The sequence below is a fragment of the Peromyscus maniculatus genome, chromosome 2 (genome assembly GCF_049852395.1).
Source record: "Peromyscus maniculatus bairdii isolate BWxNUB_F1_BW_parent chromosome 2, HU_Pman_BW_mat_3.1, whole genome shotgun sequence".
NCBI classification, from domain to species: domain Eukaryota; kingdom Metazoa; phylum Chordata; class Mammalia; order Rodentia; family Cricetidae; genus Peromyscus; species Peromyscus maniculatus.
Genome location: NC_134853.1, coordinates 119569755 through 119593154, shown reverse-complemented (window position 1 = coordinate 119593154; position 23400 = coordinate 119569755). Strand labels below are relative to the sequence as shown.

The 23400-nt window shown below is 39.3% G+C and overlaps 1 protein-coding gene across 5 annotated transcripts in view; it reads left to right on the top strand.

Annotated features, from left to right (window-relative positions):
• The window catches only part of Dock7 (dedicator of cytokinesis 7), a 200443-nt gene that overhangs the window by 128048 nt on the left and 48995 nt on the right, over window positions 1-23400 (top strand). For 2 of the 5 annotated variants that reach the window (XM_076564551.1, XM_076564548.1), the window contains exons 23-30: window positions 5321-5410; window positions 6519-6608; window positions 7527-7622; window positions 9987-10127; window positions 10226-10339; window positions 12224-12394; window positions 15381-15520; window positions 22022-22191. In XM_076564551.1, coding sequence (XP_076420666.1) covers window positions 5321-5410; window positions 6519-6608; window positions 7527-7622; window positions 9987-10127; window positions 10226-10339; window positions 12224-12394; window positions 15381-15520; window positions 22022-22191 — 1012 coding nt within the window. Of the gene's footprint in view, window positions 1-5320; window positions 5411-6518; window positions 6609-7526; window positions 7623-9986; window positions 10128-10225; window positions 10340-12223; window positions 12395-15380; window positions 15521-17910; window positions 18033-22021; window positions 22192-23400 lie in introns of those variants that run through there. The other 3 variants (XM_076564550.1, XM_076564549.1, XM_076564552.1) reach the window with 2 other exon arrangements.

Genomic DNA, 23400 nt, shown 5'->3' with positions numbered 1-23400 from the left:
CCAGCTGCCGCCTGCTGCTGAGTCTTCTGAGGGACCTGACCTCCTTTTGTTTGCAGACCTCAGCTTCCTGTTGGGAGTCTTCCCCTTTGCTTACCTTCTCAGGATGCCCAGTCTAGGAGTTCTTCCATCTCTTGTCCTGCATTACCAGTTTTTTTCCCTATTTATTGAATCATTTTCCCTCATAGATAGGTGTGTTATTTCTCACTTCAAAAATGCTCTACATTTCTGCTGCTACTTTCTATGCTATTTTCTGCTACCTTTTTGTGTGTATGGGGGTGGGGTGGGGTCCTGGAACCAGTGCTGGGATTAAAGGTATGTGCCATTACAACATCTCTGCTGTCTCCTAAAGTAGAATCCCTTATACTTTATATCTTCCGATCTTTTATTTTGTATACTTTGTGTTTTCAGCTCTTTTACTGTCTTCAATGAACTTTCCTATTGTCTCTCCCAAACTGCACTTGTTAATATTATACATATTCTCCACCTTGCTAAACCCAATAGCTATGTATCCAAACTTGGTTTATTTTATGTGCCAGTGTCTTTAATTTTTTTTTATTTTAAATTGTGTGTGTGTGTGTGTGTGTGTGTGTGTGTGTGTGTGTGTGTGTATGTGTGTGTGTGTCTATGTGCATGTATATGCCGGGGCCTGTGGAGGCCAGCAAGAGCATCCGATTCCCTGGACCTGGAGTTGCAGCAGGTGTGAGCTGTCTAACTGGGTGCTAGGCACCCAGTTCAGGGCCTCTGCAAGAGTAGCCCACCTTCCTAGCCCTTCTCCAAGCCACCTCTCTGGTCCTGCCAGTGTCTTTGACACATGTTTCTTTTTCTTTTATTCAGCTTACTTGGCTTCTCAGACTTCACATTGTCTTAGTTTTCTTCATAGTTTACTGATTCTATCTTTTCATATTCTTATCTGAGGTCTTCCTTTTCTGATAATCTCTTATTTTACAAGTCTTGTTTTTATTCAGTATTATTTATTTTATAAATGCTAGGTAAATCATTCTTCAATTTACTTTTTAGTACAGATCTCTCTCAGGGATTCCACTTAACTGTTTTTCTAAATTCTTTTTCAGATTGCACATATGTTAAAGGAGAGCCTTGGGGTTTTCTGTTTGGTTGGTTTGATTTTCTGTTGTTTCCTGTGCTGAAGGTTGAACTGAAGACTTTTTGTAGAACTTCTTATCATCCCAACCATCTTAGTGTGAGGTGTTAGCAAGTCTCCCTGAATTAATGTGATAACCTTGGGATGTTGCCCTGCTGTTCTTTTATCTTCTGTTCACAACTAACATCTAGAGGGTTGCTTTAAAAATTAAGATGCACAAAAGAAATTAATTCGCATTGTATCATTCCTCTAAGAATGATCCAACTAAGACCAGCTCTCTCAGATCATGTAAGAATTTGCTTAGAAAGACTCCTCCTGGTGAGGCCTACCTAAGATTCCTGTGTAAGCCTTGTATAGCCAGCGGTTAGTGTCTTTTCCTGTTGCAGTGATAAAACACCTTGATGGAGGAAGCATTTACATTAGTTCACACTTCCAGGTTGTGGTCCATTGTGTCGGGAGTCACAGTGGCAGGAGCTTTGGTGAGCTGGCCACCTTGCACCTTTGATAAAGAAGCAAAAAGGGGTGATTGCATGCAATTCTCAGCTCAACTTCTCCATTTTATATAGTTTAGGATCTTCTGCCCAGAGAATGGTCCTGCCTACAATTAATAGAGGCCTTCACATAACATTTAGTGTAATCCAGACAATCCCCCACAGGTATACTCAGAGGGCCATCTACCAGGTGATTCTAGATTCTGTCAAGTAGATAATTAATACTAATCATCACAAGTCTACCCATTGTCAGTTGCTCCCTCCCCAACAAATCACTTTTAAACCATAACTTGCTACCCCTTGACCCTGTAGGCTTGTGACCAAGTTATAATATAAAGTGCATTCACTCCATCTTTAAAAATCCTCATAGTGATGAATAATTCCTACCCTTTAAAATTCCAAATATCTCTCTCTCACACACACACAGAAAAACTCACACCACAGGTTAAATACTTCTAACATATAATGACATAGAATAAGTACTCCCATCCCCAAATGGAAGAACTGAACTGGGATGTAACAAGAAATGGTCACAGCAAAGCAAAACCAGAATCCAGCTGGGCAGTGACCAAAGCCTGCAGCTCCATGTCTGGCATCTGGGGTTTATAATATAGTCAGCTGGGTTCCAAAAGGCTCCATCTCTGCTGCCCTTGAAACACTTAGATCCTCTCCTAGGACAGCTCCCGTATGTGTCCATGGTTACTCTTAATTCATGGTTTTGGCATCTCTCATATCTTGAGGTCTTCACTAAAATTTAGGCTTTATCTTCGGAACTTTGTACAGTGGCCTCCCAGGGCCTTCTTTAGGGCCTCCAGCACTGTCTTGTATTGCTTGGCATTAGCTGCTTTCCATGACCTTCTCTGTCATGCGACTTTCATACCTTGACAAACGGTCAGGTAATGGTGCTGTCACTTCAAGCTGTAGTCTGGGTTCCTTGGAGCACAGCAGTCTCAGCCTCAGTGTGCTGCCCCCAGGGAAACACTTTCCTAGACAGTTGTTTTGAGGATCAGGGAACCCACCAACTTAAACTTTAGCCTTTAGATGAATTTAGGTTTTTCTGAGGGATGAAAGTTCACCTTCAAGATATCTTTCCTATTGTCCCAGTGCCACACAGCTGCCTTCTTGTCACCATCTGACTGTTCCTGCCTTGACATTTCCTATGCCACAAAAACTGATTAGTCCATTATCGTTAGATTCAGTTTTACTCAGTTCTCATGACATAGGCAAAATGAAACCAGATTCTTGACCAAAATATCCATGCATGCCCCTCCCAGCTCAGATCCTGACAGAGTCCTTGTTACCTGAGGCCTCACAGGTCAGGCTGTCACTGTCTGTTTTTTGTAGAATTCCTGTCTTCCAACCCCTGCTCCCCTCAAGAGTAGCTCATTGAGCTCTGCCTCCACCCTTCAAAGGTTTGTCTACCTACAAGATGAGACAAAATAATAGTACTGGCATTAGGCAAAAACCAACACACACAGCTGGGTACATTTTACTATGTCTTGTTTCTTAGAGGTCTAGAAAGTTGTTACATTAGTTTCTCTCAGTAATGAATTTAAGGACTGTTATATTTTTATATATAATTCAGTTTGATAACATTTGAATTATGAAAGTTATTTGCTTCATAAACTAATTTACTACGTTGTCTTTAATTACCTTTTGATGTGTAATTATAACTGTTCAGAGCATAAATGTTGTATATATGAAATATAACTGGCAGCAAACTGATATTTTATTCTGATGTTGAGATTACCATAAAAATTATTTTAAAAAGGAATTATTAAGCAAGGTTGCACATACATTCGTGCTGGCAGTATACTTATACTCAACAAAAAATAATTAAAATACAAAATTTTAATCTTTGGAAAATTTTTGTATAAATGACTTCTGGTATCTGTCACCTTCAAGTCATTATATACTTTGACTTTCCTTAAAACAAGGGAAGACTATCGTTATTTCTATTTTGTGGATGAGAAACTGAATAAAAAAGTCATTTATTTTAGGTTTTTTAAATTAGTAAGCATGACAGCCTGTATATGAACCTTTATCCCCATCTTAGACAGTGTCAAAAATGAAGGAAAATTAGTTAGGGTCTCTACTGCTGTGAAGAGACACCATGACTATGGCAACACTTACAAAGGAAAACATTTCATTAGGGCTGGCTTACAGTTCAGAGGTTAGTCTGTTGTCATCATGGTGGAAAGCGTGGTGGCATGTAGGCAGACACAGTGCTGGAGAAGTAGCTGAGAGTTCACATCTTGATCAGCAGGCAACAGGGATAGAGAGACACTGGGCCTGGCTTGAGCTTCTGAAACCTCAAAGCCCACCCCCAGTGACACACTTCCTCCAGATCCGCACCTCCCAATAGTGCTGCCACTCCTTATGAGCCTCTGGAGGACATTTTCATTCAAACCACCACAATGGGTGATTATGTTAACATGAATTACTTCACCTGCTCTGTGTTTGGGAAGAAAAGAGAGTGGAGAAAATATTCTCCCTAAAGTCAAAACTCCAAGCAGTGGTTATTTTCCTTTCTTTTGCTTTTAAAAACTTCTCTTGAGATATTAAAATGTACTGATGTGTGGGCCTTATCTTCGTCTACTCTGACTGAACTGTTTTGTGCTGGGGCCTGGGGCCAGCACATTTGCTTTTGATGTTGGGAATCTTCCTAAGGAGCCTACTGTCCTGACAGAGCTGGTTACCACTGTGCCAACATTTTCTTTTCCAAGCATTCTTAACTTTGGTAGTTTCTAGTTCTAGTACATTCTTTGCTTTAATATTTTTAATCAGGTTGCTTTGGGTTATCCCTGTAATTCTTGCCCTTAAATCATCTAAACATCTGTTACAACTTGCTCCAGCTCCATTAAGCAGGTCCTCTGCCCTTCGTTGAGTTTGAAGTCAGGAAGTTGAGGGGTAGAGCACAGAATCTGAATTTTGTAAAGCATTTTTACATGATTCTGATGATCTCTTAGGCTTGGGAAATTCAGTCAAGCCTCAGCTAACTTCACCAGGAATCAGTAATCTCTTTCAGAAAATAGTACTTTGTTTCTGGTATATTTATTAATAGTTACACTAAAATTTAATGACAGTGATGATGAAGATATAATTCCAAGAGAGACATGTTTTCCTTATAATATTTAAATAGGACAGTACACCCTTATATCCAATGACAAATAGTAATAAAAAGGAGCACAACTCCAAGTTCACTCTTGTTATTAGGAAGGGATGCATTTAGCTGTTCCTTTGCATAATATTTTCCTTCATGTTTTCTATTCTCAAAAAGAAAGAAGAGGCAAGGTCAAACAGAACTGCAGGGTTCTTGCTGTGTAGTAACTTTCGGCTAGTAAGAAATGCAATGAAGTTAAGATCTTTTAGCAAAGAGTGACTGTCTCCCCCACACCCTGCCTCCCTCAGTTGAGATTTTGTACCATATTTAAGAAGCATTTTGAGGGTAATGATGTAGAAGTTTCTGTGGTTTGCACTTCAGGGTGCAAACTTTACATTGAAATGATCTTTAAATACTATGTTTAATATTCTTTTCTTTAAAAAATTGGTTATATAAGATATGGTGAATGAACTAATATTCTCTATGTACCTGAGGTTTTTTGGTTGCTTTAACAGTACTAATGAAGAACATTTTGCATTGGGAGGGCTGGATTTCTTTAGGAATAATTCATAGCATGCACCATGTAACATTTCTCTCCTTTCCAACTGCTCTCTATTATGTGCTTAGGGTTTAGATCGCTCCAATTCCTGGGTTAACACTGGTCCAAAAGCTGCCCCATGGGGATCCAACCCCAGTCCAAGTGCAGAATCAACACAGGTGGTGTTTACATTATAGGTTTCTTTTTTGGCTGCTGATGTTTCCCTTTAGAACATTACCTTTTAGTACATGCTATGATTTCAGTGGCTTGCTTTTTTTAATCATTAAAAGTGTGTATTTTTATTTAGCACATTTCCCAACTCCTATGCATGAATACCACCAGTTGCATCAGCAATGCTCTCCTTTTCTGTTCTGTCTCCTCCTGCCTCCTCCTCACATACTGTCTCAGTGTCTTGTGCCTGGTGATTATGCATTAATCGTTTTATAACAGGTTCTCTTCAGGGCTTGTACATTATTAGTAGGAAATTTTTATGTAGAAAACAACCAACAGTTTCCTATTTGCTTTAAAGTACAGCTAAACATATCGTTTCCTGTGACCCTTATTATCTTATCTCTTTTTCATAATCACTAAGTAGAAAGACTGGTTGTAACTTGAAATTAAATATAAATAAATCTGAAATGTACAGTATGCATGTTGCCAGAGTAAGTGCTAGAAGGAAAACTCCATTGAATTTGTTCTGTGTTGCAAAGTATGAAATTTGTTACAATTATAACCTGTAATTTAAGACTAGTTGCTTGATAACTAACTGCATGATTTATCAAAATATACTTCTTACTTGTGTATTGGCTATGAAGGAAAATTCTCTTATTCCTAAAAAAGAACCCAATTTTCTGTTTAATATTATAACTGATTTATATTAGATATTGTTTATGATAAACTTAAATGGTGTTTTTAATAGAAAAAAGTAAAATTTCTAAAGTTGTAATTTTCCTTATTAAGTACAAAATTCTTGATTTCTTTTTTGTCAGACACCAGTTGAGAAGTATGTTTTTTCTTTTCATATGTTTTCACTAGATATATGCATGTATAGATTACACAGAGAAGTTTCATTCTTTGCAGCACTTGGTGTTAAATTCATTAAGGTAATTCATCTTAAAGACTAAAAACATAGAAGCAATTTTCATACTTGCTTTTAAAGCAGCTTAAAATAACATAACGAGATCAGAAATAATGCAAACAGTTGAAACTTGTTCGTAGTCCTTGAACTTGGAAGTCATCACTAGAGTGTTAATGTTATCTGGTCATTCATTCATCTCCACTCCATAGGCTATGGATCGAAGTTGTAATCGTATGTCTTCGCACACAGAGACGTCAAGTTTCTTACAAACATTAACGGGACGCTTACCAACTAAAAAGGTAGATTCATAAGAAGACAGTTCATAGCGGGGGAAAGTAATTCCAACAATTAAAAACATGGAAAGTTTCTTTACACAACCAATTTGAGTTATTAAAATAATCTTGATGTGTCTAAAGATACATTTGAACAAGCAGTGCTTGTCTGGTGCCTTTTGGGGCATACCACTGTCATTTAGGTTTGTTTATATAAGATGATGTTTCTATCTTTGGAATTGACTAGAATTTAGTCATTCAAATTAGATAATCAAATTTTAATACCAGAAAAATGTATCAACTCTTAATTCTGTTTCTGTAACTGCTTCTGTTTTGTTTTAAATCTCCAGGGAAAGGAAGATGAGTTAGAAAAGTTATCCCTCTTAGTAAGCGATGTTGACCTGCCCCTTATGCACAGTCCTGTTAGTCCCTTCATAGTGATCTGTGCTGCTTTGCAAGTGCTCTGTATGCATATCCATTATAAGGAAGTTTCTGCTTTTTAAAACTACATCTTAAACACCTGAAATGTAACAGTACATAGAAAAGTTTAAATTTGTAATGGTGTTTCCTAAATTGTACCAGCAAAGTTGGTGAGTGTATTATATGTTCAAATATTTGAAGTGCAAACAAAATACAATTTTTGGCTATGAGGTTTTGGTCTAGTCTTTGGTTTGCAAGTGCAATTTAGGAAGTTGTTTCCTGGCTGCCCTTTTAAAATTACATTTTACTCCAAGATAACATGTAATTTTTCAGCTTTGAACATGTCACACTGTCTTCATGCATAAGTAGTCGTTTCGTTAATGGGTGTGTCCACTGCATCATCCAGTGATTCATGTGCCCTATTCCACTTATTCTCATGATGCCTTCATTTGTACCTGCATTATCACTTGGTTGATGTCATCAGCAGATTTCACTTTGGTAATAACCTCATTTCCTTCTGGATAGCTTTTTCACGAAGAGCTGGCTTTGCAGTGGGTTGTCTGCAGTGGTGGCGTTCGGGAGTCAGCCTTGCAGCAAGCCTGGTTCTTTTTCGAGTTAATGGTAAGCAAACTGGGTGTGTTCTTTAAGACTTTCTAACTCAGTAGGCAATTTGGTATGAGCTCATTTTTCCTTTATCTTAGAAATTTCATTCCCATGTTTGCCCCAAAGCAAAATTACACATATTTGTTTCAAAATATACAATATAGACACCAAGACAATATAGGTGAAATTATAAAGTGTGAGTTTCATTTAAACTCTGGTTTTGATTTTGTTGTGTCTTGTTTTTCCTGGATACTTATCAAGGAAATGTGACATTTTTTTTCTGGTCTGTGCAAGTTAATAAAGGCAATGCTGTAGGTTTTGTAGCAATTATTTTAGAGCTTTATAAATACTTACTGTTATTATTATAGGTGAACCAGCACATAGGGAAATACTAGTTACAGCCAATTAGAAAAACACTTTTTGTTTAATTCAGTAAATACACTACAAACCAATTAATATTTCATGTCATATAAAGCATGGCTATACTTATATACACATATACCTATTAATGAACCAAAGCAGTGAGTGCTGATCCAGTGACTATGCAGTTCTGGTACTGAGGCTCTGAGAGGTTAGGTCACTTTTCAAAGTATACACATGTAGGTAGCAGCACTATAATTCAAGTCCAGGCATTCTGGCGCTAGGCACCTTCCTCTTTATTTTCTTCCTTAGGACTAGAAAGTCTGGATCATGGGACTATTTTCTTCCAAGAAAAATAGCATTTAATAAATAAGGAATAAAGTACAGCAAAAACAAAATAATTAGGTCAGGGAAAGAGAGGGCGGGAGGGAGCACAAGAGAGGAGGAGGGAGGACAAGAGAGGAGGGAGGACTAGAGAGAAGGAGGGAGGACAGGGGAGAAGGAGGGAGGACAAGAGAGAAAGAGGGAGGACAGGAAAGGAGGAGGGAGGAAAAGAGAGGAGGAGGGAGGAAAAGAGGAGGAGGGAGGACAAGAGAGGAGGGAGGACTAGAGAGAAGGAGGGAGGATAAGAGAGGAGGAGGGAGGACAGGGGAGAAGGAGGGAGGACAAAAGAGAAAGAGGGAGGACAGGAAAGGAGGAGGGAGGAAAAGAGAGGAGGAGGGAGGACAAGAGAGAAGGAAATAAAAGGGGCTTTTAGAATTAGTCATTCTCAGCGTTGATGGTGACCTGTATTTGAGATAGAAACACACACACACACACACACACACACACACACACACACACACACACACACGCAGATTTACTAATCTTTAGAAAAGGTAAACCTGGGATAGAAAATGCCAAAAGCTCACTTTCTCTGCTTTTATTGTAAGATAAGGATTATAGTTTTGGCTTTAACAGGAGTTTTAACATGTGTGTTCAGATTTTTTAAATGTGAGTTCAGAGATTACAGTTCAAGAGTTGGCTGTAGCTAGGCATAGTGGCGCATACCTCTTACCCCAGGCCTTGTGGAAAGAAGCCTGGATGCTGGGCAAAGTAGTGCAAGTCTGCAGTGGCGGGCAGAGCTCTGCATTCAAAGCCGGTCTGGTCAGCGTAGAGGATTCCTGGCTAGCCAGAGCTGCACAGTGAGAAAGACCCTGTCTCAGAGAGGAGGAGGAGCCTAGAATGCAGCTGAGTGGTGCAGTTCTTGCCTACCATGTGAAAGACCTGTGTTCATTTGCCACTTCATCAACAAGAAGATTTGACTATACTGTCTACTGGTGACACATTAGCTTGCTTTACATTTAAATGTTTAAATTCTTTATGACCATTGCTAGTGTTGTAATAAATATCCAGAAGTGTTCTGTAAATGGAAGTCACTCAATTATTAACTAATATTTTATGTAATAGATATTGATGATAGTCCAGCGAAGACACGGTTTCTAACCATTGAAAACTTCTAGTTTAGGGACAATGGAATGAAAAAAATTAGTGAGTCTTAAAATTTTTTAATTAAATTTTTTTTCTGTTAACATACACTGATTTTTTTCCCTTTTGTTGGATAAGTTATGAGGGTGAAGTAGAAAGATTTTATTTTGTTTGACATTTTATTGGCAGATAGAAAATATTTAAGGAACATTTCAAAACATTGGGAAATGAAAATATATTTCAGTTAACTGTTAAATTACATGGTATATTTAAAAAATAGAATATTTAGAGCCATTATAATTTGCTTAAAATTAAAAAATTAGACAGGTTAAGGTAGAGAACAGGTGTAATCTGGATGCTGAGAGGCTGAGACAGAAGGATTGAGAACCCTAGGTGGTCTGGGTTATATTGCAAGATGCTCTCATAAAATAAAGTACACCAACACAGAGGACTACGTGTGTCCTTATAAAATAAAGCACACCGACACAGAGAACTCCGTGTGTCCTCATAAAATAAAGCACACCGACACAGAGAACTCCGTGTGTCCTTCTGCAGGTGAAGAGCATGGTGCACCACTTGTACTTTAACGACAAGCTCGACGCTCCAAGGAAAACCCGTTTCCCAGAACGTTTTATGGATGACATTGCTGCTCTGGTCAGCACAATTGCTGGGGATGTCGTGTCACGGTTTCAGAAGGTGAGGCTGACCTTCCCGTTGATGTGTCTTATGAACTGAGAGTAAACGGCCATGCTTTTCTCCACTAACATTATTATTGCTTATATTCTGTTTGCTAGGACACAGAAATGGTTGAGAGGCTCAATACAAGCCTTGCCTTCTTTCTCAATGATTTGTTGTCTGTTATGGACAGAGGATTTGTCTTCAGTCTTATAAAGTCCTGCTACAAACAGGTAATACATAATCAGTATTCAAGTAACTGAAATACTGAGGTAGCTGTTTTCAGGGCTGGAGCTTCAAGAACACATTCATATACTTGTATTAAAATGGAAAAGTAACGCAGAGTTATCTGTTGTTAATAAGATGGTGAAAATACATCCAATGTGTTTTACTAGGACTACAGCAAGTGAATCCCAGAATAGCTAATTTACCCTGTTCAGTTTTTCTTCTTTCCCTTTAGCAGATAGTCAGAGAATTAGTGATGGAATGTAGCCTCTGTATGCTGTGCAAGGACAGCATTTATGTTGAATGCACAGTTAACTGGACTTTTCCTAGCCTGGGTATTATTTGTTTATTTGAGATAGGATATCATGTAGCCTAGGACAGCTCCAAATTCACTGTGTAGCTGAGGGTGGCATGAACTCCTGGTCCACCTTTTACATCCTAGAGTTATGAGTGTGAGCCACTATGCCTGCTTTGGAGTGGTCTTTAAAGTAAACAGTTTGTTGTCATTGCTGTTATTTAATTCTAAACATTAGTTTGGACTCATGGTCAGATGTTTACTGAAGTTCAAAATGTCATGTATTACCTTGCCATTAGTAAGCTGCAAACACCCTAGACCTTGTCCACAGGCAGCAAGTTACATTTTTTTAAAATGTTATCAACTTATTATTAATGTTACCTTTTGGGAAATACTGATTCTTGTCTCTGAATTAGCTGCTCTAAACAGTGCAGTGACTCTAGCCTTATTTTTAACGAAATCCTAAAAAAGACAATGTCTGGGTTTCATCTCAGAAATATTAAGAAATTTGAATCCTCATGGGGTTTAGGATTAAAACTTATGAAGCCCTTCCTAGCTGGCCATGGATTATTTTGGAGAACTGGGTCAATAATTCTAGGGTACTGGAGAGATAGTTCAGTGGTTGAGAGCACTGACTGCCCTTCCTGAGGACCTGGATTTAGTTCTCAACACCCATAAGGCAGTTCACAACAGTCTGTAACCCCAGTTCGAAGGGATCCAACGGTCTCTTCTGACTTCTGTGGGTACCAGACATAAACCTGGTACAGAGATGAAAATAGAGGTGATACATTCATCTGCATGAAATAAAATAATTTTTTAAGCAATTCTATTTGGCAATATAATCTTTAAAATTTTGAAGACCAGTCCAATTGGATATTTTTATATCTTTTCTTTTATGGTCATAGAAATTACCTATGCATGGGCACTGACTCAGAGATATTCACAAAACACTATTCTTTTCCCCCAAAATTTAAATTTTATTATATCAAAATTTATTCTGAGCCAGGCATCGTGGCACATGTCTTTAGTCCCAGCACTCAGGAGGCAGAGGCAGGCAGGTCTCTGTGAGTTTGAGGCCACCCTGTCTCTGTAATGGGTTCCAGGACAACCAAAGCTACGAAATGAGACCCTGTCTCAAAGAAAAAAAAATGACAACAAAAACCCTTATTCTGGCTTAATGACCTCCTGCACTTGTCAAATGTTGAGGTTGACTCAGTGGGTACTATACCTATTATATCAGCTTGCAGTATGTCTCCCCAAGTAGTCTGTGATATAGTTGGGGAAGGTGGACAATTATAAATGCATTAAACAGAAATGTTGAAAAGAAGGCTTTCTTTGAAGTATGTTTTTCCCTCATAAAGTACATTTTTGGGAAGTGGAAATATTAACGCAATATTGACAGTAAAATAATGTGACTAAGTTAGTCAAGTAGACTTATACTGTAGATCTTGTAGTTCTACATTTGAAGCATTTGCCATAATTTTGGGAAAGAGTATGTTGTCATATAAACCACAGAGACTCAAACTGCTTTTACTGGTATATTACTGTGGAAAAAATGTATTAGTTGTTGTTCTCACATTTATGCAACCCTTCCAAGGTGTCATCAAAGCTCTACTCACTGCCAAATCCAAGTGTCCTGGTGTCCCTGAGGTTGGACTTTCTGCGAATCATCTGTAGCCATGAGCACTACGTTACCTTAAATTTACCCTGCAGCTTGCTCACCCCGCCTGCATCTCCGTCACCTTCTGTTTCTTCTGCCACATCTCAGGTATGCAAAATGTGAGGACATACATATGTTCATACTTATAAAAAAGGATGCAAAACAATGGGGGGGGATCATAATGTGTCATTTGATGATTAGTTAGGTAATAGGCTCACTTTTGGGTTGTCTTAGTTAGGTTTACTATTGCTGTGAAGAGACACCATGACCATGGCAACTCCTATAAAGAAAACATTTAATTGGGGCTGGTTTACAGTTCAGAGGTTTAGTTCATTATCATCATGGTGGGAAGTATGGCATTGCACAGGCAGATGTGCTAGAAAATGAGCAGAGAGTTCTACGTCCAGATTGGCAGGCAGCAGGAAGAGAATGCCACACTGGGCCTGGCTTGAGCACCTCAGAACTCAAAGCCCACCCCTTAGTGACACACTTCCTCCAACAAGGCCATCCCTCCTAATAGTGCCATGCCCTGTGAACCTGGGGGCCATTTTTATTCAAACCACCACTAGAGTGCTTTATAAGTATTAGCCCATCTAATTCCAAGAACAGTTCTTGAGGGTTTGTTTTGTTATTATCCATATTGGATAGCTCCAAACCAGAAACACAGAAAATAAGAAATGGTCAAAGCAGGCTTTGAACCAAAGCTTTATTCCAGAGCCCAGGTTTTTAAGCATGATGTACAATACATCTTTACAGATAATATGCATATGTAAGCTCACCCAAGTAAACTCACTTATTTTGATGTTTTCCCAAACTGAGTTTTCTTGAAGCAGATATGGAAACCAAATTTGGGGTAAATTCCTGTGAAATGACTATTTAAATTTATATTCTGTTTATATACTATATTTATAAATACCTTGAGGCAGGGAAAGGAGTCAGACTTAAGTGATAGCCTGCCAAGCTCGGCCTGGCTTGCTCACAGAAATTTAATGTACATTTAAAGTTGAAGTAGATACCACTTAACTTTCACAGCTAACAGTTTCTTTGAAGATGAAAAAGATTAAGATTTACAGTTGCAGTGTCAAGGAAGACAAGATTTTCTTCTTCCCTAATAAAATATACATGTTATATTCTTTATGAGTTGGGCAAGCTGTTTGCATAGCATATAATATCTGATGTCAGAGCTGATCTTACACATTCCCTAATCCTATTTTAGTTGTTTGGAATGCTCAGGTGCCGTTCCCTAGGCTGGGTTGATCTGACATGTTTGTTAAACAAGAAAATTAGACTTAACTTACATAAACTGCAGTATTAGAGAGCCAGCCACAGCTTTTCATATCTTCTTTTCAGTATGTCTCCTGAATCAACCTACTTCACATATCTTTCTGCCTTCCTAACAGATACATGTAGCCCTTTGTATTTTCCTGTCTTCTTCCAAAGTTGTGGCTAACCAGCCAGAGACATATTAGTCATAGGTACCTGTAGGTGGGTTTTTCTTTGGGCCACCAGCTCACTAAAATGACATGAAGATTTATTATTAATTATGAAAGTTGAGGCAATAGCTTAGGCTTGTTTCTAACTAACTCTTACAACTTAAGTTAACCCATATCTTTTAATCTATGCTCTTTTACATGGGTTGATTACCTTTACTTTGTAATGCCCATGCTACTTGCTCTGTCTGTGTCTCCTGGCATCTCTGCCCTTCTTCTACCCAGTGTCTTCTGTGCCTGGAAATCCTGCCTAGCTATTGGCTGTTCAGCTCTTTATTAAACCAATCAGAGTGACACATCTTTACAGTGTTCAAAAAGATTATTACACAATAGGTACCTTTCCTAAAACCTCCTTACTACATGGCATTTACCTCTGGAATTCTCATAGCATTTCTTAAATTATCTTGTTCACTTTTTTGTTTAACTATAATTTTCAGATTTTAGAGACATTCCCCCTGTGGGAGGGGGAGAAAGTATTCTTTATACTTAGAGTTTTCTCTACAGAATAGGAAGTCTATTGCTCTATAAGCTCTGTGTGTGTGTGTGTGTGTGTGTGTGTATGGGTATGCATGTATACACACATATATACATGCACATACCTCCCCCCACACACATATGTAGACATATGTACACACATACGTACATACACATGGGTAGCCCTGAATATTGAATGTGTCTTGAAGGGATATAAACTTTTTTTTTTTTTTTTTTTTGGTTTTTCGAGACAGGGTTTCTCTGTGTAGCTTTGCGCCTTTCCTGGGACTCACTTGGTAGCCCAGGCTGGCCTCGAACTCACAGAGATCCGCCTGCCTCTGCCTCCCGAGTGCTGGGATTAAAGGCGTGCGCCACCACCGCCCGGCGGGATATAAACTTTTTCAGGGCTATAATTTCTGAAGATTTGGTAAAGAAACCTCTAGAAGGTAGTAACTCCAAAGGCAGTGCCCCATCTCAAGTAGCTTAAGTGATACTTGAAGTTTCTCTGGAAACTAAGTGTCATCCATGATTATGGACATTTCTCTTGTACTTTAGGTTGAAGGTGTTTACAACATTGGGGTTCACTTCCACTTTTCCCCTTCAGAAGGTCATTGACATAGTAGATGATTAAGAATAAAAGATGAAGCAAACAGGAAATTTCAATATGAGAAAAGCAAAAATAAACTTTTTGTTAATTCATTTTAGTAATAAAATTTATTTTATTGTTTGAAATGCTGAGCCCATGGATCTTAAGATCAAGGCCCAGCATAGCAAAGCCTCTCTCCTATTTAAAAACAAATCAATTCATGAGGTGAACAAGCTGCTTTGCTAAGCATTTTCTGTCTGAAGTCAGCGTTCATCTTAGGCACTCATGAATCCTCTTCCTAAGGTCTGTAATCCCCAAGTAGAATCCCCCAGGCTCAGTCAGTCTGCTGTGTTTGGTAACAAAAATGAGAAAAATGTCACCATAGTCTCCCACACCTAAGGTAAGAGCAGTTAGTTACCTTCTGTGAACTCGTCTGAACTTTCGTCTGGCGTGATCAGGTCGCGTTTCATCCATTGCAAGGCCCCAGCTGTGGGATGTTGGTTGCACAGCTGTCTACAGTTGAGTTCTGCCTTACTCCCCACAGAGTTCGGGATTTTCCACCAACGTGCAGGACCAGAAGATCGCAAATATGTTTGAGTTGTCCTTGCCCTTCCGCCAGCAGCATTATCTGGCGGGCCTGGTGCTGACCGAGCTCGCGCTCATTTTAGACCCTGATGCTGAAGGGTGAGTACCCTACTTCGCCTCCGAGACTCGCAGTTTCCTTGTGGACAGTGGGACAGATCTTGCTAAGATTTTAATACTATTTCTACCTCTTTTTTTTTTTCTGTTTCTTTATTCTCTAAGTCCACATACTTGTTATTTCTATATTCATTACTTTCAAGAATGGTGTTTATATTTTATTTTTTTAAAAGATTTATTTATTTATTACGTATACAGTGTTCTGCCTGCATGTGTCCCTTCAGGCCAGAAGAGGGCACCAGATCTCATTACAGATGGTTGTGAGCCACCATGTGGTTGCTGGAAATTGAACTGAGGACCTCTGGAAGAACAGCCAGTGCTCTTAACCGCTGAGCTATCTCTCCAGCCCCCTATATTTTATTTAATCACTTCTGAATTTGAGATTTATCTACATTGATGGTAGATCATGGTTGATCAGTAGCATTTTTTGTAGTACAAGAAACAATTGTGTATATATTAGTATATGGACTATTTCTTAAAATAACAGTAGGCAGTTTTCAGTTAAGCAAAATAGGCTACTTTTCTTTAGTTTTCCTTGTGAGAAAAATTTATAATTTGCCATTCTACTGTGTAGCATTGTATCTTAAAATTTACTGTATCCTTTTTAGTATTTCTGCTGTTGAAAACACTATTAGACCTGACACCTCTGCTAGCCTTCTAAGGACACCTGCGTTCATGTGCTCATTCCCACACACAGTCACACACACAAACTAACTAAAGGAGAAAATATTTGGAAACCAACACTGTATATCATGATTCATTTGGGGGAAAACATTTTTTTTTTTTTTTTGATGTTCTGATTATCTTGTTTATCCTGAAGTTACCCATCCTACAAGAAGCCCAGGAAACAAAAACATACAACCTTAAATAAGTTTTCAGTGGATGTTTAATCTGCTTAAGAGATGAAAGAAAAAATAGATTCATAGAGTTCTTAACTATTACATCACGGACATAGTTGATACTGAAGAGATTTTAAAATTTATTTAAATTTAAAAATTTAAAAGGCCAGACTGTCCACAAATGAAAGATTGGTATTTTTAAAATAAGGAGAATCTGCATGTGGAATATATTTTAAAGAACTGGTTTCCACCCAAACTGGGAGGTTCTGAAGGGGTGTTCTGTAGGCCGCGTGTTGGGCAGGGGTTTGGGTGGACTGTCCAGAGAGGACGTCTGAGTGCCCGAGACTCCATGCCTGCCGGTCAGTCCTGTTTGCAGGCACCTGATTCCTAACGTTCGACAGAAAAGTACAATGTCGTTAGAAGGTAGTGAGAAAGGTGTCCACTTTTGAGGAGAGAAGATACTCTACAGTTTCCCAAACGTTCTAGCTTTCCTTAATAACTCAGGACTTTGAGTTAAAACATGTGTTTAAAAAAGTGTTTCCAGTGTTTTTATTTGGACAAGATGGCTTCAGTTATAAGAAATTGAAAATTCTTACGCAAACTGACTTTGTTAAAGGAAATACATTTATTCATATTTGGAAGACAGGAGTTTCTTTGTGTAATTCGGTCTTCAACTCATTAATTTCATCATATTTCCCCTTTGATTCCCACCAAGGTAGATTAAATACTGTCTTTGTTCATGGCTTGCAAGAGAGAGGGTGAATGAATCCCTTTTTCCATGCAAGTGTAAATCTTGCTGGTTATCCTTACGGAGTCAGTCCCCAAAGCTGTGCAGGTTGCTAGATGGGTTAGGTCAGTTCTACTCACATGTGACCTTACACCAGATGCGGATTGTTGGCCACAGCACACAAGATGAGGAGATTATACCCAACTCTAAATCAACTGTGTTGCTAAGCAGTGTTCAATACTATGAGGCTTTCTCTATTGAGGAACACTATGAGCTAATTAAAAGTTGTCGCTTTGCAGATTCAAACAAACATGCCAGCTGGCCATTTGAAGTGACAGGGCTGATTTAGCTAGAATCTGATAATGAAGTTGGAGACAGACAACTTCTTCTGAGCCATAGGGGAGCAAAGTTTTCATTGAATTAGAATGGATGATGGGGAAATGCATGCTGTCTAGATTTCAGTAAGGTCTCGTATAAAGGATAGGCAATTCCTGCAGTGATATTCCTTTTCACAACAATAATCAATTCTATTAAAATGGGTTTTATATGTAATAATATGAGGCTTATGAAGGACTTTGTTACTGACTCCCTTCTTCTTAAAGCTAGAATGTGTTGATCTTTGGCTCTTGGACAGATTTCTGTGGAGTCCCATGAGTAATGACCGTGCCTACTGTCACCTTTCTCTGTTTATTCAGACATTGTAGCCTTGTGCTACGTACTAGAAGAGCACATCAGCTTAGAGCTTTAGCTGTATTCTAGTTTGTTTACTTCTTTTCCTTTTCTTTCCTGTGCCCACTCCATTCATAAAGTCTGCCGCTCTCCAAAATAGACCCAAGTTCAGCCACTTCTTTCCAGCCCTGCTTCTACCGGAGCTAAGTATATTTCCTTATTACATCTCTAAGATCATTTCGACACAATAGCCTGAATAGTCTGTTTAAAATGGAGTAAGGTTATGCCATGACCTTTCTTAAAATTATCCTCTCTCTTTCCCTATAAGTTAAATATCACTTAGAATAAAACCCAGACTTTTAGTAATCATTCTCAAAGCCCTGCCTTGCTATTGTCTGTTTTTTAAATGTGACAAGTGAAAGACCCCCAGCTGAGATCTTCCTCCGGGAGAGACCCCAAACCCAAGGAACACACCGAAACCACAGATCAGATGCAAAAGCAAGAGGGTTTATTTAGACCAGGTACCTGGGGCGAAGTCTCTTGGAGGACTTGCGCGCTTTCCTAGGGCAAGGGGGACTTTTTATGGGATCCCAGGGGCAGAGGCGCGGTTACAGAAGCGAGAAGCATAGTTACAGGGTCCCTATTGGTTGTTTCAAAGAAGGCCAGGGTGAACTTGGGGTCGTATGTGTGTGGCTGATTTGGCCTTGTCCAGGCCAGCTGCTTATTCCTCAAGGCCAGGGGGCCAGCCATAAAATATCCTGATTCGACTCAACTGTTCTTCTCCCAAGGCCGCCGACTACAGTTATCTCTCCCAAGGCTGGATGGCTGGCCATAGTTATCTCTGTCAAGGCCGGGTGGCTGGCTACGGCTGTGAACTCCTGTTTTTCTGATTCCTTCAGAATGGCGTTTCTTAGGCTAAGTTATTGGGGGGGGGGGGAGCATTTCATTGGCCCAAAGCCCCATGTCCTCATAATGGAGCGGGGGTCCTTCACAAGTTTGTTCATACATTTGGGCCTTGACACTTGCATTTCTCTCTGCCCAAAGCAGTACTTGAATGGTCCAGGGTCTTCACGTAACCATTTCCTGCTTGTAGTTTCTCAGGTCTTCTCACAAAACAGGATATTCCTGTTGAGGCTCTCATTGCCCTCTAAATTATAGCCCTGTTCCCCTTGCCACAGTCATTCTTGGCCACAAAGCTGTTTTCTCTTCTGTAAAGTGCTTCCTTGAGATTTAGCATGCACCCCTCCATTAGAATATGACCTAGAGAGCTGACTGACATGTGTGTTTCCTGCTCAGTGTTTTTTCCTAGAGCTTTAGAGTTTGTTTGAGACTCAGCTCATCTAAGGTAAACCATCTAACCTTTTAGCTTGAATATGTCAAGTTCATTTCTCCCTTGGGCTTTAGCATTTGAAGTTTAGAACAATGCTTGAATGACCCTAAGATGGCACCTTTGTTACATTCTTACAGGTGTAGAGGTCCTGGGAAGGATATATTGCCCCAGACCCTTAAGGGGAGTGCTTGTTCTTTGACTTCATCTGCTTGCTAAGTACTCAGAATCACTCCTTGATTAGCAATATGTTCTATAATTAGCTAAAGATGTGCTTATTATGAACTTCCCATATAGCCAGAAAGTGGGCCATGAAACAGTCTAATAGAGACACAGATTCTCTTGCCTTCTAAAGAGCTGTTGTTCTAGCTTTCTGTTGCTGTGAGGAAATGCCATGATCAAAAGCAACTTGGTAACTTATATGTACAGATCACAGTCCATCATGGCAGGGCAGGAGCTCAAAGAAGGAATTGGGAGGCAGGAGCTAATCCATCTTAATTCAGACAGCAAGAATGGGGTAGAGCTGGGCAGCAGCTCAGAGGGAGCGTGCTTGTGTGGCATGCAGGAAACTGTAGGTGCAGTCATCAGTACTGACTATTGGATCCTTATACATTTAATACTTGAATGTGATTGAGTAACAAATACATGAAAAGGCTTCCTGAAAACAGAGGTTAGACAGGTTGGAGTCTGGGTGTGACGGCTCCTGAGAGGGTAGGAGTGCCTGTCCAGGCACGAGAATCATGGCTCAGGAGCTGAGCCTGGGAACCCCAGCTGTGTTCGTCCTAATTAAATGCAGTGGGGTACACACAGGAAGACATAAAGCAGGAGAGGAGCTTGTTGGGAAGAAAGTTCTTATGTAACGTATATATCAAAGTTGTGAAAAAATGAGGAAAATTAAAAAGAATCAGCATTGGGATTGATTTCTTAGGGGGTTTGTGAAGAATGGGAGTTGTTAGGAAAAGTGTTGTGCAGAGACCAGGAATGAGAACTGAAACATGTCTGTGAACGAATGGGGTTTTGACAGTATTTAATGTATACTTTATGAGTAACCCTATAATGAAAATTAAGATGTGCTTTCAAAATAGAAAGGCTTGCTTAAAACAAGGGAAAATTTGGTCAGGATGGTCACTGAAAGTGTTGAAGGAAGATGGGGTTCACTGACAGCATGGGGAGAGCACTTTCTGGGGGAAATAGAACTTGTTCTGAGACAAAAAAAAAAAAAAAAAAAACAACCCAAAACTAAACAAACACTGTTATATAGGTATAGGGTGGACATATTTAGGGGCTGGAGAGATGGCTTGTCAGTTACGAGCATTTCCCGCTCTTGAAAGAGGGTCTGAAATTGGTTCCTAGCACCTGGGCTGTATAGCTCACACCCACCTGTAACTCCATCTCCAGGGGATCTTATGCCCCCTGCTGGCCTTCATGCCCACCCTCCACACATCACATTTACACATACACATAAATTTAAAAAAAAAAAAAAAAAGATGATGAAAAGAGGGGAAAAAAATGTTTTCGAAGAGATGAGCATATTTAAAAGAGCTGGCCAGAGCAATCCAGAGTGGCTCTTCTTTGCTGAGACAGCGCTTGCAGGTGAATTCTCCTGTGAGGGCAAGAGCTGAAACTGCTGCTGCTGCTGCAGTCGAAGGGCCAGTGGCAGCTGGAGTGGATGCTCTTTCGTCAGAGTGGTCTGTGGAGAGAACAGATGTATGTGTGTGAAGAGGACAGTGACCCTTGTTCGAGTACCTGCAGTACACTGCAGGATTAGCATCTAGAAAAAGCAGAAGGGTCTGAATGAGATAAGTGAGCAAAACGTGCACTTAAAAATAGAGATGGCTATTGATTATATAGAGAGAGCCTGTCGATTATATAATCCGTCAGATAGAGGATTTTTCTTTCAGGAAAAAAAAAGTAATGGAGGTGGAAGAGATGGCTTGCTCATCCAGTAAAGGGGTTGCCATTGACGCATAAGGATCTAAGTGTGGGTTTCCAGCACCCACAGAAAAAGCTGGGCAAAGCAGCATGTGTCTAATCCCAGCTCGGGGAAGGCAGAGACAGGAGAATTTCTGCAGCTCACTGGCTAGCTAATCTTGCCAAATTGGTAACTTAAGGGTCAGTGAGAGACCTTGCCTCAAAAAAAATGAATTGGAGAACAGTTAAGGAAGACATGTTATGTCCACCTCTGGTCTCCATACATCTGCATCTCATACCCACACCCGCTCATGCTTCTCACCCACACACATGTGCCTTACACACATACACAAAGGGTCATGCATATACCTGTGCCAAGTACACAGACTAAATAAAAATAGAGGAAGTAATACATTTTTGATAAATATGAAAAGATCTGATTTGTTGAAGTAAAAGTTAAAGCTCCCTGAAATCTCCTTCAGAATTGTTACTGCATAGCCAGTGAGGAGCCTCAGCAGGTAGAGTGTGTGCCGTGCAAGCTGGCGACCTGAGTTCAATCCCCAGCACCCATGAAAAGGTGAAAGGAGGAAACGGACTCCATACAGTTGTCCCCTGACCTCCACCCATGCACCGTGCACATGTGTGACTCCCTTTCATTACATAATAATAATACTGAAATTTTTGTTGAAATTAGTACTGTGTGTGCTCTTATGTTCCTTATCAATCAATCGGAAGCACTAATAAGGAGTTATCTCAAAGAGTTTGGTTTTACTCTTAAGTGAACTGGTAAAGTGCTTCCTTTTCCTACAGTATTTACTTTATACTACTTTTGAATTTATGTATTTTACTTACCTTAAAGTGAGTATTTTATAGGAATACATAAAAATACAGCTGGCCGAGTTAAGAAATTAAACAAGGTTGGTTGAGTGCCATGACTTCCTGTTTGTTTTGAAGCTATTACTAATCTCTGTGACCTCATTGCTCCTCCTCCTTCATCTCTTCTTTTTAAACAGACTGTTTGGATTGCATAAGAAAGTCATCAATATGGTACACAACCTGCTCTCCAGTCACGACTCTGACCCGAGGTACTCCGACCCCCAGATAAAGGCTCGGGTGGCCATGTTGTACCTTCCTCTGATTGGTATTATCATGGAAACTGTACCTCAGCTGTATGATTTTACAGGTACTTAGTATAATTAATGCACTTTTAAAGCTTGTCTAAAAGTTGTAGAAAATGTCTTTTAAGGTTAAAAAAATATAAAGGAAATATACCTTGGAGTTAGAGGCTCAGCAGTTAATAGCACTGACAGTTCCTACAGAGGACTCCAGTTGCTTCCCAGTACTTACATGGTGGCTCACACCCAGTAACTCCTGTTCTAGGGGATCCAGTACTCTCTTCTGGCCTCTGTAGGCACCAGGCACATAACGAGGTGCACATAGACACATGCAGGCAAAACACCCATACATGTAAAAAATAAAATAATTTAAAAATTATTTTTAAAATGTACCCCATAAAAATAAACTGTCAATAACCATGTCTAACTTTGTTGTTAAGAAACCTTGAGTATTTGAGAAGATTCATTTTGAGATTCCCATAAGAAGATCTTACGATTAATTTTAAATTATGAGTTTATAGCAGTTATTATCTCTTTGGAAACACCTTTTATTGTAAGCATGTGTATTGTGCATCTTCAGAGAGAATCATACTTGACATCTACTGTCCTCACTGCCAGCCTTATTCACAGAGATGAGTAACTGAAATTAACATTCACCTGCATATCAAGAATTGTGTGTATTCCAAGTTAGTATGTTGAGACTATGCTGCTCCTTAAAAACTAGAATCTGCAAAGTTTCACTGGCTTGCTTTGACTATTTAGAAGGTATTTAAATGCCCAGTTTAGATTGTAACAATTTTTAAACTAGCAATTAGCCTTATAAAGTACTTCCAGTTTAATTAAGTCAAAACCATCTCGGGGCACCTGGTGTTATTGGAAATAACTCTTTGTAGTAGATTGGCAGTGTACCTGCCCAGGGTTTGGGTCACTGAAGGGTTTCCTGCCTGAAGGCAGGAACATTCATGTCTTTGTAACCAGTTAGTTCAGGTTTCCACTAGAAAGTACTAAAATAGAAATAAGTTAATGTTTAAATACTTAAAAGGAACTTAATCTTGATGATAAATATTGATAGTGTCTTGAAAACATGGATTTAAACTGCAAAAAAATTCAAGATTGCTACCATTTAAAAAAACTCAGACAAGTTACATCGTCTAGAAATGTCACTAAAAAAAATTAAGGAAAAGTCACATATGTGATGAATGATAAAATATAGATAATCGTCTTTTTAAAAACTGTTTTCTACCACAATATTTTCAAATTTATTATGAAAAGTGTAG